The sequence below is a fragment of the Trichosurus vulpecula genome, chromosome 5 (genome assembly GCF_011100635.1).
Source record: "Trichosurus vulpecula isolate mTriVul1 chromosome 5, mTriVul1.pri, whole genome shotgun sequence".
Classification (NCBI taxonomy): domain Eukaryota; kingdom Metazoa; phylum Chordata; class Mammalia; order Diprotodontia; family Phalangeridae; genus Trichosurus; species Trichosurus vulpecula.
The window spans coordinates 281,871,497-281,885,347 of NC_050577.1; the positions used below are offsets into that span (position 1 = coordinate 281,871,497).

Consider the following 13,851-nt stretch of genomic DNA (forward strand, 5'->3'; position numbering starts at 1 on the left):
GTTACAAGTCCCTCAATTCCAGGAGGCAAACAAGCTGAGAAGCCAATAAGATCCAGGAAGCTCAGAACTTTAGGCTGGAGTTGACAGATCAGGGAAAGTCTGTAAAGTGATGAAAGCCCTGGAGTCTAAGGACAAAAAAGAAATGGAAATGCATGGCAGCTGACTCAGGGCTAGCTCATCCCTATGTAGCTACAGAATCCTCCACACTCCTCACTAGATCAGTACAACAAAAAGAAGGATAATGAGCTTAAGAAAGTAGAGGAATTTCTTGCAACATGGTAGATGCTTTCCTGCACCTCTTGGCAGAGAGAATAGATGTTAAACTATTGTTAATGATAAACTGCCTTTGGACTCACCCTTCACCAACCCACCTGTCACATTCTGCCAAAATTATTTTCATAATGCAGAGGGGTTTGATCTCACTACTGATTCTCAAAATTCCTCAATGCCTGTGTTACCAAATACAAACTCCTTGACATAATGTGCAAGGCTCTCCCCAGACTAAACTACTTGTTTTCCAATTTTATCCTACTCTTTTGTTTCCTCCATTGTAGAAATGACACTCTCAACCCGTCTCTGCCAAAGTTGTTCTTTTTCTCCAGGGCCCAGCTTGTCTGCTGCCTTTCCTATTACCTGCTTCGCCCTTCCAGAAATCTCCCATGCAGGATCACATTATTGTTCATGTTACAATTATTTGAGTACGTGTCTTATTCCTTTTCCTACGCTGTGAGCTCCTGGAGGGCAGGTACTATAACTTTTTATTAGCTACATCTCTAGCACAACACCTTGCTACATGTTTATTAAAGTAAAATAAATATCTCCATATTAAAAAGTCCAATCAAATCCAGGAGTTTTAATCTCACAAAGCCTACTAATCAAATTTATCGGAGTGTTACACTTTCAGTAAGACTGCCTTGCCAAGAAATTTATAGTGAATTTTCAACTTTACAACCCATTACTAAAGTAAACCAGTATCGATGGAACAAGCTATACTATACTAATATTCTCATTACAAGAGATTAAAGAAGGGCAAGAATTGAAGGTGAAAAATATGAGATTTACTCAGATTTTTTGAGCCACTTGCCCAAATAACAGGAAATATTTTGCATTCCTCTCTGAATTAAATATAAGCAAATTTTAAAATTAATCTTTTATCTTCAACATCCGTACTTTTTAATTAATCAATGACATTCCATTCTTTTCTTCCCTGAAATGTCTCAAAAAGTTCATTTTCTAGTGTAAACGCTTTCATTTTGAGTATAATTGTTATAGAACTACAATTATCCCTTCCACATTGTGACTTTCCCCATCATCACTCTGATATATCACAGGACGGCATTAAGAAATTAAATGGGAATTTTAGGGGAGTTTTGCGGAAGCCACAGACAACACATAAAAGCCAGCAGACAACTCAGAAATGTATAAACTACATGTATAGTATTATATAATATCAACCCAAATTTTACAATAAGGTATTGTAAACACACCATAAAAGAAAAAAAAATTCAGATTTCTTCTCTGGTACGTAGGGCCAAAAAATTTTACAAGATTTTCCAGATCACATCAGCACTGCTCTGCTATGTGGAAGGGATAACCGCACACTCTTTTTCCATGTCCCATTTTAGCTAAGTTATAATTGGTGCTAGAGTTTTAAAAAAACCACAATAATGAGGTCAACTCTTTTCATAAGGAAATACTAATTAAAGTGCTAAATAGGGTACTACAATGCCTCATTACTTATTAATATTACTCTCCTAAGACACTACAGCATAATTTAAAACATTATAGCTCAAACTTTTTTTTTAAAGGATTCTTTTTTATTACAGGGAGAGGAGGAGAGACACAACCAATACAGGGGTTCCTTATCTTGTCCAGTCTGGAAGTACAGCAGCTACTCGCTAGACTGATCCTAACACTGATTCACATGGAAGCTTCAATTTGCTGATTTTCCTACCTGAGACAGTTTGTTCCTTCTTAGGCTGCCAGGTGGCATTCCTCCTTCAGGGGCCTACCATATTGGTGTCATACTTAGTGCTGACACTGATTAGTTTTTGGCCCTTCTGAAGCTCAGAACTTCTGGAACTCAAGCAATCCACCAGCCTCAGCCTCCCTTATCAGCAGGGACTACAGGTATGTTCCACCACACCCAGGGAAAAAAAGACATTTACTGACAAAGCTTAAAAAACAGTTATCACTATGCCATGTGGCTGAGTGGTAAGAGAAAATACTTTTTCAAATATTAGCACATCTAGCTGACAAAACATTTATCAGTAAGTAGCAAGGCCACTCAAGAATCCACTCCTTTATCCTGTTTCTTCTCTACATGAAACATAACCACTTCTAGCCATGCTTTCAGTATAACCTATGTCACTGTAGAGGTACTTAAGAATCCCTCTTCTACTCACCAGAGTGGGTAGAAGAAGAGAAGAAATATGATTGTACTCAATTCTTTTTCAGGTCACACAATGAATGTAAGAACGAAACTTTAACATACTTCTTTTCCCAGCTTCAAGGCATAAAGGTTATGTAAAGCAAATCATCTATTTTCAGAAAAGTGAAAATTTGCTATACTTAATATCTGTGAGAACTACATACATGGCACAAAAATTAAATTTCAGTTGAAGGTAACCAAATTTTCTCTAATAACATCCTATTCTGTGACCTCACTATGGCACGTAGGTTATGTTGGGTTCTCAAAGCCTAGCTATGTCACTAGCACATAAGATCCAACAGGTCCCATCACAAATCGGAAAGGCTTTTAATATAGGCCTATGTGCATGATACTTAAAGACCAAACTAACCAACCACAGAAAAGTTCATCATTAATTACATGGTTGGCCACCAGGTAATGAATGTTTTAAGCCATTTTCCTCCTGGCACTGTTCTCCTGACTTGCTCAAAAATCGTGCCTCCTCTACTGTCCTGGAATTTCACTCAGTGCTTGAGGCCTCATCACCCTGAAACAATCTACTACTCCCAAGGCCCAGTAACCATGGAATATTCCTCCACAAGGCCTACTCCCTTCTCCCTTCTCCCATTAGTGAGTTCTTCCTGAAGCCTCAATTTTATAGAAGGGATAAGGCTGGACTACCTTGATTCTCCTCAAGGCTCTTGTTCCTGACTTCCTCTGATTTCAAAACCTTCATCTGGTACCTCCATTCCAACCACTCCCACCCCTCCACTTTTCAGCCTCCTTTTCTATGTTGTCTTCCCACAACAGAATGTAAGCTCTTTGAAGGCAAGTGTTGAGTTTTTGGTTGTTATTTGTATCCTCAATCAATGCTTAGCATGTTCCAGGCACTTTCCTTCAACCGGGAAGGGGCTGTGATCTCTACTGAAGGGAATATACATATTAAGGAAACAGATGTTTTGGAGTAATTACTTGAGATGACTCTGTGTGACCCCATTTGGTGTTTCCTTGGCAAATACAGTGGAGTGGTTTGCCATTTCCTTCTCCAACCCATTTTACGAATGAAGAACTTAGGTAAACAGGGCTAAGTGACTTGGCCAGGGTCACACAGCTAGTAATGTCTGAGCCTGGATTTGAACTCATGAAGATGAATCTTCCTGATTCCAAGCCCAGCACTCTATCCACTATACCACCTAGCTGTCCTAAAATAAACTACTTAAGATTAAATATTATACAAAAAGTTCAAAAATTTCTGGATTAACTAAAAAGTATTTTAGGAGGTAAAAACCAAAATCAATCCATTTTTCCATGTACTGAAATTTTACAATGTAACAAATATAGGAAAAACATTTACATTTAGTGTTAAATTATTTGCCAAGGATGAACACATATTAGTTTTGATACATTTCCATTCTTAAGTTCTGAGTTTAGAAAAACCTCACTGAAGTTCAAATTTTTTCTCCTACTAGAAAAGAAACACTATAAACTAATAATTATCACCAGATCATTTTGCTAGTCTGGAATTAACTTACCCTTTCTGTCACTGAAAACTGGTGAGTGTCTGCTGAGATTTTGTATGTATTGAGTTTTGTTGGCACAACTGTGATAAAGTATTGGAACATCTGGTTGTCTAGAATAAAATAAGAAAAGCTTTCCAGAGAGTCAATCAACAAAATAAGCATTTAGAAAACACCACTCACTACCTGGTTTTTCATGAAAGTTAATACCACCCATCACTACCAAACAGTAACTAATAAACACTACTTATTTATTAATGATGTACATAAAACTTGGTAAAACAGTTTCAAGGTATCAAAATGACCATCTATATCAATTAGAATTATAAGTGGAATGAGTTACCTAAAAAGGTAGTTGGTTCCCCCTCTTTAAGCAAAAGCTGGGTGCTCATTTGCTGTGGAAGTTTTAAAGAGGATTCTTGTTTAGGTTATAGGTTGGACTAGGTAGATGGTCTCTGACAGTGGGAGGTGGTAATGCTTTGTGATTGTTTAAATTTCTTTTAAACTCCCCCCTCCTCCAGTTTCATGGCATTTTTAGGTAATTTAATAGTATAAGTTGGTCTTAACTATATATTTGTAAAAATGAGTGAGTAAATTAAGATCTAATCATTTACTTTGGGTTTTACAATGTTAAACATGACATTTTATTTTCTTCATATTTAATGCTGCAACAGCCCTCATGAACAATTTCCTAGGATATAAGCAACTGTTACTTGAATGAAATACTTTTAAATATGATTACAGATAAAACAGGAAACTTATATACATTGGTTCAAAGTATAGAATTAATCTGGTATTTTTTATTAACTTCCATGGCAATCAATACTTGTTTTTCACAAAACATATTTTTGGAAGATACTAGTTAACTATCATGTTTTAGCACAAGTTTAAAAATCTGTTTTAACTTTTAAAAAAGACATGTTCCCAGCAGCTTGAAGAGGAAGATATTCTCTCTGTGGGCCCTATGTTGTGCAGGCCTGCCCAAGGGTACTGAGCCTCTTAATCACTTCTTAAAGGGCCAGTGAACCCAATTAGCTCTCTCTGAGAATAGCCTTGGGGCCTGAGGATGACTTGAGCCATAATTACAACCTCTATACATTTTTTACAAGCCACCCGAAATCCTTTGGCAGGCTGCAAGCAGTCCCGAGGGCCAAATGTTGTATAGGCTTGATCTATATTTTTAAACAAATTCTTTTTTTGTTTTTTGGGGTTTTTGGAGGGGGGAAGGCAGGGCAATTGGGGTTAAGTGACTTGCCCAAGGTCACATAGCTAGTAAGTGTGTCAAGTGTCTGAGGCCAGATTTGAACTCAGGTCCTCCTGACTCCAGGGCCAGTGCTCTACTCACTGTGCCACCTAGCTGCCTCCCTTTTCAAACAAATTCTAAGAAAAAACTAAACAATTTAGTACCAAAAATGTTTTATTTTTAAAGCTGCATCAATATTCATACATCATATGGTAGGGCAAAATAAAGTTATAGTGGGATTAACACAAAACATAAAAACTTTACGCTATTATCATGATGAATAAATTCACATTTCATAGATGAACCAAAATTTAGTCAGAGCAATATTAAATAAAAATATCTGAGATATCAGGAATTATGTGAAGTACTGAATATAACAAAAATCTCTACCACAGTTTTTGGGGTCACTGTACAACCAAAAAAGTTGCACTTTACAATCTCTTAGTAGTTTTTTTTTTAACCAGCCATTATCTTAAAGGAAAAGAAAAAGTAATACTGTCCATGAAAATATAAAAGTAGGTAAAAATAAATAAGCAGGCATAACAAATTGTTCCCTTGACATAGTTATTTGCCCTACTATTTAATATCTGTTTTAGATTCATCATAATTCAAAATTAACAAAATAAACAACTATTAATTTCTAATTTCAATCAAGTTTCAATTAGGTTACTAACATTACATAGCTCCTCTATACACTAGTCATAAAAGCCACTACCATATCAAAATAAGTCCGAAATAACAAGTATGCTTTGAAAAAAAATTTTTTTGGTCCAGATCTGTGATGTCATTAATATAAAGAATTACAGGTAAGGAAACTCCTTTTAGCAATAAAAAACATCAACTGTTTGCAACTTAGAACCTTAAAGATGCCTGAGGAACACTGAGATTGCAGATCTAATTTTATGAATTTCATAGTTTAAAATGTTTTAGTAGAGACTATTTAAATGAAACCTATAGATTCTTATGCAAGCCATCTAGCATCATCCTGGATCAGGAGCTATGAGACTTCAGTTTTCGTTCTGAGTCTGTATCTAAGTAGTAATTCAATTAACTTTATTTTCCTCACTTATAAAAGAAACAGGGACTTACTGTGAGGTCTAAAAATCTGTGATCCTTTTATAATGCCAAAAATTGTTAGGAGCAGCTTTAAGAGAAAAGTCTCAGTTTCAATTTGGTCACTGAGTATTTCACATTTGTTGGTTTAACTGTAATTTTTAGGGGCACTACATAATTTCAATTGTCAGGCATAATACTGAAGATATATATTGTGTGGACGTGAAGATGCATACAATTTGTGCAATTTGTGGTTTAGTCTGACATCTTGAAACAACAATGACCAATGTAAGTTCTCCAATTACATATCTGCTATAATACATATTTAATACGTCATACAATTTTGTGCTTAAGAAGGAACAGTGGTTCAGAGATCCACTAATGAATTTGTAGTCTGACTTCCTTTTTTTGTATACCAGATTTTTCTAAAGTGTAGGTAGTATATCTAAGTCAAAAATAAAAAGCACTATTAAGTGCTATAAGAAATAATAAGATGTTAGCTAATCTATTTTTCTAACTGTGACTACAACTAAAATAGCTGATAAAAAGAAATGTGTATGGTTTGTAAAAATTCCACAGATGTTTTGAAATTAGCAGTGCACTTCTGGACCTTAAACATCACAAGTGAGATGCTTCTTCCCAAACCTTCTGGCCTACTTCTTATTCTGCCTTTAATGAGCAGAAAACAGCAGCATCAATTCAATACAATTTTTACATACTTGAAAATTCTATGTTGTTCCTTTCCTAAATTGAATAACTACAATTTCTTTAGTATTTTCTTCTAAAGCCTATGTTCTAACCCTTCAAAAATGTTCACTGCTATTTCCTACCTTTTCACACATTTGTCATTCAAATGAGGAAGAAACCTGGAATTATTATTTAAATGATAATAGTTCAATGAATACAAACCTCTGTATTTATTGCAAAATACTTACGATCTGTAGCAATTTTTTCAGTTCCATCTAGTGGATTAATAATTCCTGGAACAAGTTCACCAAAAGACAAATGATCTATTCTATGAGAAAAGTTGTAGGCTAAAACACAAAAAAAACCCATAATATTGTAAAATATAACTTTCTCAAAGCAATTTTACAATTCTCTGTTTTGTCTTTTCGGGGGAAGGTAATTGGCGTTAAGTGACTTGCCCCAGGTCACACAGCTAGTTAAGTGTCTGAGACCACATCTGAACTCAGGTCTTCCTCACTCCAGACCTGGTGATCTATCCACAGCAGCACCTACCTCCCCCCAATTTTAGCATTATTTTGCCCTAAGTATATCTAAAAATCTCTATGCTTAAAAATAGTTTTATTTAATACAAATATTTAAACATTTTCAGGAAATCTAAAGAAATGTATAAAAATTTCCTACAAATTGTTATAAGCCAAGGTTTCATTATTGTACTACAAATTACCTTCCAAAAGGATACTGCACTTAACTCTCATACCTAAATGTCTCTCTATCCTTTGAGTTCAATTTTAAAAAAAAAACATATCCAATTCCAATAACTTAAAACTATTCTGTTATAACTGTGATGGTATCCTTTATGCAGTCAAAAAGCAAAACTTCTCAAATCTACTTCCCCCACAAAAACCAAAAGATCAAACTAAATTTCAAATGGAAGTCTTGAGGAATTTTAGTGTTACATTTTCTGTCTTCAATCTAGTGTTTTTAGTTTTATGTAATAACCATTACATAAATTATTTTAATTGAAATACATATTTAAAATACAGTATACATGATAGATGCATATATGTATGTGTGTATACGTATGTAAGTTAGAAGTAACTGAATGAACCTGAAATATAATCATCTCTTAACTAATCTAAAGAATTAAAAGGAAGACTAATGAATGTAACATGACACAGTACATCTATAGAGGTTTATGTTGGCTAAAACATATTCTGAATTGGGTCAACAAAACAGAAACAAGAAGTGATGGATTGGTAACCAGTCCTTGGAAAAAATCCAGACTGGGGAATAAAACCAAAGTATTTATTTAGAGAAATTGTGAATCCACAAAATACTGATTTTTCTTCTCTCTTTTTGATGTCAAAGGGTTTGACCTAATGACCTGTCAAAATTAGTTCCTTTCAATTCCTTATCTTGCATTAGCACCAAAAACAAAACGACAATTTCTTTTAACAACCCTAACAAACAGGGGAGAAAATAATCATAAATAGCTTACACTCGTGGCTGACAAGTGCTGCCAGGTGTGCATGACCTCGGGGATGTGGAATTGCCCTGTAAGGATGAAAAGACAATGATTTTAATGAAAAACAGGTATTGGATTTTCTCTTAAACTTGTTACTATAATTTTTCTTAATGTACAATATAAGAGGACAACAAGCTTTAAAACTAGGTCTGACAACTCCTTAGGCAGATAAATCCACTCCTCTCAAATACGTCCTTCATCTGACTACCCTTATCTTATTGTTATAACTTTACTCATGCTACTATTCTGAATTTCCTCAAATTCTCAGCATAACAAAGGACTTCAGGATTTTACTATACCTGGAAATATTTCTTTAAATGAATATAGATATTCTCATATTAATGAAATCATTACTGCAATTAAACGCTGAAAAGTCAGAGCATAAAACATCACTAAGTGATAAAATCGTAAAAATTCAGCAAAAAAAAAAGTTTTGGTGTTTTTTTTTTTTTCTGAAAGCTGGAATTACTTCAACTTTAACTATCTGCCTTACTATCCAGAGTTCCGAGCTGAGATGAAGAGAAGTTTAAAAAAAAAAATTAAAAATCAACCAAAAAATCCAAAAGCAAGTTTATAAGTCATATTAATTAGAATAAAATGCCTTTTTTAAACAATAAACTTGAATTATATTATATATTATATCAATATATTATAGATATCTTATAGTTAACTATTATCTTCCAATAATATGTTTTGTGAAAAGCAAGTGTTAATTAATAAAAAGATACCAGAATAATTCTATACTTAGAACCAATGTATATGAGTTTCCTATTTTATCTCTAGTCATATTTAAAAGCATTTCGTTCAAGTAACAGTTGCTCCTATCCTAGGAAATTGTTCATGGGGCTGTTGGGGAATATGAAAAAATAAAATGTCACATATTTAACACTGTACAATCCTATGAGTCCATATGTTTAATAAGGTAAAACCCAAAGTAAATGATTAGGTCTTAACTTACTCATTCATTTTACAAATATATAGTTAAGACCAACTTATACTACTAAAATTACCTAAAAATTCCTTGAAAATGGTGGGGGGGGGGGGGGAAGCTTAAAAGAACTTTAAACAATCACAAAGCATTTATGGTCTGAAAATTTCAACACTAGTTCTACAAATAAAATGTTTAAATGTCAAGAAAATGTCTTTTAGGGCTGTCATCTTACTTTAAAACACTTTAAAATTTTTAAAAATTCTGGCCTAATTTATCTAAAGTCCCAGAGAACATTAAATCCAATAGTTACAGTGATATGCCATTATAGCATTAGGTAGGACTCACACCTATCACACTTATCCATTACCACCCCCAATGTCAGAGACCATCTACCCAGTCCAACCTATAACCTAAAGAAGAATCCTCTCTAAAACTTCCACAGCAAACAAGCACCCAGCTTTTGCTTAAAGACCTCTAGTGAGGGGGAACCAACTACCTTTTTAGGTAACTCATTCCACTTGTAATTCTAATTGTTAGCAAGTTTTTTCCTAACCACAAACATGCCTATATGTGTTTCTTTTCAGCTTTCACATCTTGGTCCTAGCTTTGCCCTCATAACTGAAGATAATGATCATATTCCCCCTAAGTCTTCTCTAAGTTAAACATCTATATTTACTTCAATCAATCCATATACGTCATAAACTCAAGGTCCTTCATCCTGTTATAAACATCCACATACTCACTAAAATGTGGCCCCCAGATTTGATGTGACCAGGGCAGAGGTATAATGGTACCCCTGCCTTCCTAGTAGAGGGTACATAAATCTCTTAATGACAAGCTTAATTCAATTTTGAAATACCAGGCTTCCTGAAATAACTTCATATTCTCTAACCTGAATATTAAAAAAAAAAAGCTTAAATGTTTACATTCTTTTTACTCAACATTCTAAACTGAATTTTCAACAAATCTTGTGACAGTGAAAAAGTACATATTAATATATATTAATAACAGTATGAATAACACATATTAATTAAAATATACATATTAATAAAACATCTGTTAATTAAGCAAACAAATGTATGGTCAACTTAACACATGATTTAACTTATATCCAAGTTCCTATTTTTACGTAAAGTATTTTCAATAAGCGAAAAGAACATACTTGCCCACAGTTATGTGAAAATTCCCTGCTACTTTATTGACATATAGATGACCATGAATTCTGCATGCATCTGGAGGTTGTAATGAATCATCTTCCCTGTTAGAACAAGATATGGTAAGACTGCTTAAAGCACATCCGTCATAGGAAATTATTCTGCATAAATGGGTGAGGTATTTGGGAGAATAGTCAAAAATTTTAGGAAGATCCTAAATCACAAAAAAAAAATTGTTTAGTAAAAAACCTGAACTGTTAGCATTTATAATCAGAACCTTAAGAAGTGGTAGAAGATAATTTAAACTGACATTTATATAACACTTTAAAATTTGCAAAGTAATTAAATTTATTACTTCATTTGGGCCACAAAACATTGTGAGGAAAGTGCTACAGTTATTACTATTCCCATTTTACAGACAAGGAAACTGAGGTTGTGATATGTCCATGGTCACAAAGCTATTTACTCTCAAGGACAGAGTTTGAGTCAAAGTCTATCCAGCACTCTAACCACTACATTACAAATGCTTCCTACATAAGACAGAAAACACTACAATAATAAAAGGTAATCTGAAGTTTTACAATTCTTCCTACCTAGGCAAAAAAACTAAGCTACTACTTAGAAATGACATGTAATTGGGTCAATAAAAAAGATGGCATGCATTCTTTCCCTTTATTTCCAGCCCTTTACAGAAAAAAAGAGGAGGGGCTATATGTGGGTGTATACATTATGTATATGTATTATACACATGAGACAGAGAAATCAGTTACTTAAAAACTTACTTTTCAAAAGGGGAGTAGAAGAAAACACAGATCTTGCACAAAATGTAATTATCACCATACCAAATTATTTAGCAAAGTATTTACAGTAGGTAGGGTGCCAGGCCTAGAGTCAGGAAGACCTGAGTTCAAATCTGGCCTCAGAAACTAGCTGCATGACCCAGGACAAGTCACTTAACCCTGACTGCTCAGTTTCCTCATCTGTAAAATGATTTGGAGAAGGAAATAGCAAACTACTCCAATAACTTTGCCAAGGAAACCCCAAATGGGTCACAAAGAGTCAGACACAACTGAAATTACTGAAAATTTGTATGATTATACATTTCTACAAAGTTATTGGATATTTTAAATCAGTAAGAGAAGTAAAAACTAACTCAGTAACTAGGGAATTCACACTAGGGAAACACTTTCCACCCAGAAAGATCTTCACCCACCCACCTACTACTTAACAAATAAATCCTCTGGAATTGCCTAAGAAAAATAGACACTGAGCAATTTGGTCTGGGGACACCCAGAGGGTGGGTGAGATAAGATCTAGATCCAGGTATTCCTGACTCCAAACAGAGTACTCTACCCCTGGACCACACTGCTTACATACTGAAACTCTGTACTTGTATTCATAAATTAGTAAATTAACCATAGGAAAGCCTCTAGAGTATATTAAACAAACACCCAAAAGGAGATCACACCTCCATTTACGTACTTGACCACATTATCCTATTACAGTAAAACCCTCTGTGTTGGTAAGCAAAATGGGCTCCTTATCACTTAGTGCCCTTGAAGAGTTTGGCTTTTTTTTGCTTTGAGTAATTCAGTGTATTTCATTGAGCCTTACTAGGTGCTAAGCCCCAGGCCCAAACCCCTATTAGGTGTGGAACCTATGTGGGTGTGGATTGGTGACTGGGGTGGGGCCCAAGGTGGGGCTGGCTAAGGAGAGGTGCTAACTCCAGAGCCATGCCCTGTCTTGAGTCTTACAAAGTGCTAAGCCCCAGGCTCTAACCCCTGTTAGGTGTTAACCTAACCTATGTGGATGTGAACCTCCCAGGGTCCAAAGGGGAGGGGCTAACTCAAGAGCCAATCATAGCAGCCTAAGTTCTGGTCATTCAGATGAGGTCTGAAGCCCTATAAGAAGGGAGGACAGAGCCATTTGTGCAGGGCTCTCACTTGAGATGGTGCTGATGCGGAGACTCCGGCAGCTGTAGCTAAGGGCTCTCCAGCTTGTAACCTGGATGCTGAGACTTTGTTAAACTCTGGTAACTATGTATTGGGATTTGAATCAGACAAGGTCTGTCTGTTGATCTTTGTACTTTGTTTGTATTTGTTCCGAAGTTCAGTGTGCTGGCTTTTTTCCCTGAACTAAGTGAATGATATTTGTATGCTGAATTAAAGTAAGCTTATCAAATCCCTTCACGTACCTTTCCTTAGTTAAGCAGATCAAAAGAACCTGTGCTTTTGTGGTGTGTGCTTGTTGTTGGGGTTGTGTTGGTCTTATACCCCCACAACAGCTGCTAGCCAGATTGCTGAAACACCCTCAAAGGCCCCTGAGGTGCATGAGCATTTGGAAGAAGAGAATCTAGATTCCATTCCCAGCTCTACCACTCAGTGCTACAACAGTGCCCTTAGTAAGTAAGTCATTTATATTTTTGAGCCTCAGGGTCCCCCTGTAGAAGGTGAGATATTAGGATCTCCATAGTCCCTTCCAATTCTATAACTATCTTCCTATGAAATCCAAAATATTTTGTAGACTTACTTATTTAGCCCAAACACAAAGTTCTTGAAATAAGTGAGGACAATTTTATAATGTTTTCAAATCTTACAAACATGAAATTTCATTCAAGAAATTAGAGATTGCCCCCATCACAAAAAATAAAAAAAAGAAATAAAACTACACATATTCTTTAAATTATAATGAGAAAACGGGTTTGTAAAATTCTTGATCAATGCTAAACATTCCTATCAGTTCAAATGTAACTCCTTTACTAAAACTCTTTAACAATAAATTATGAAAACAGTTAGAAAATAAGATACAATGAATAGTCATCTTACCTTGGGGGTAGTGCTGTTGAGGCACTTTTAAAAGCACTTTTGAATATCACATCTTGTAGTGAATGTTCCTCTTGCAGCCTACTCTGAATTGTCTGTAACATTCTAAAAGTAACAACAAAAAAAGATTGATAAAGTTAATAAGGTTAAAAAACCTAAGTAAAATATACTTGAATACTTCAGAGATCATCTGTGACTTCACCAAGATGTACAAACTGCAATCCCTCTAAAAAATTTCATCATCTGTGGCCAACCAAGTGTCAGGCCTCTCAGAGACTCAAAAAGATGTACCATATGTAAACATGCCAATTTGTTAAACCTTTTCAGCTTCTCAGGACCTACTGGATACTACACTCCATTGACATAGCAGCTAGTCATGAAGACCTGAGTTTGAAACCTGCCTCAGGCAGTTTCTTTACTAGCTATGTGACCCTGGGCAAGCCATTTAACCTCTCTCAAGCCTCTGTTTCTTCTTCTGTAAAACAGGAATAATAACATCTACTTCACAA

At 35.1% G+C, this 13,851-nt stretch overlaps 1 protein-coding gene across 3 annotated transcripts in view; it reads right to left on the reverse strand.

The window, feature by feature from the left end:
* ERGIC2 (ERGIC and golgi 2) overlaps nucleotides 1-13,851 on the reverse strand; it is an 81,316-nt gene that overhangs the window by 13,536 nt on the left and 53,929 nt on the right. For all 3 annotated transcript variants that reach the window (XR_005010456.1, XM_036759379.1, XM_036759380.1), the window contains 5 exons: nucleotides 13,346-13,447; nucleotides 10,529-10,624; nucleotides 8,409-8,464; nucleotides 7,159-7,257; nucleotides 3,943-4,040 (listed from right to left, as the gene is read on the reverse strand). Coding sequence is in view for 2 of the 3 variants with exons in the window: in XM_036759379.1 (XP_036615274.1) it covers nucleotides 3,943-4,040; nucleotides 7,159-7,257; nucleotides 8,409-8,464; nucleotides 10,529-10,624; nucleotides 13,346-13,447 (451 nt within the window). In the remaining variant the exon portion in view is untranslated. The remainder of the gene's footprint in view (nucleotides 1-3,942; nucleotides 4,041-7,158; nucleotides 7,258-8,408; nucleotides 8,465-10,528; nucleotides 10,625-13,345; nucleotides 13,448-13,851) is intronic.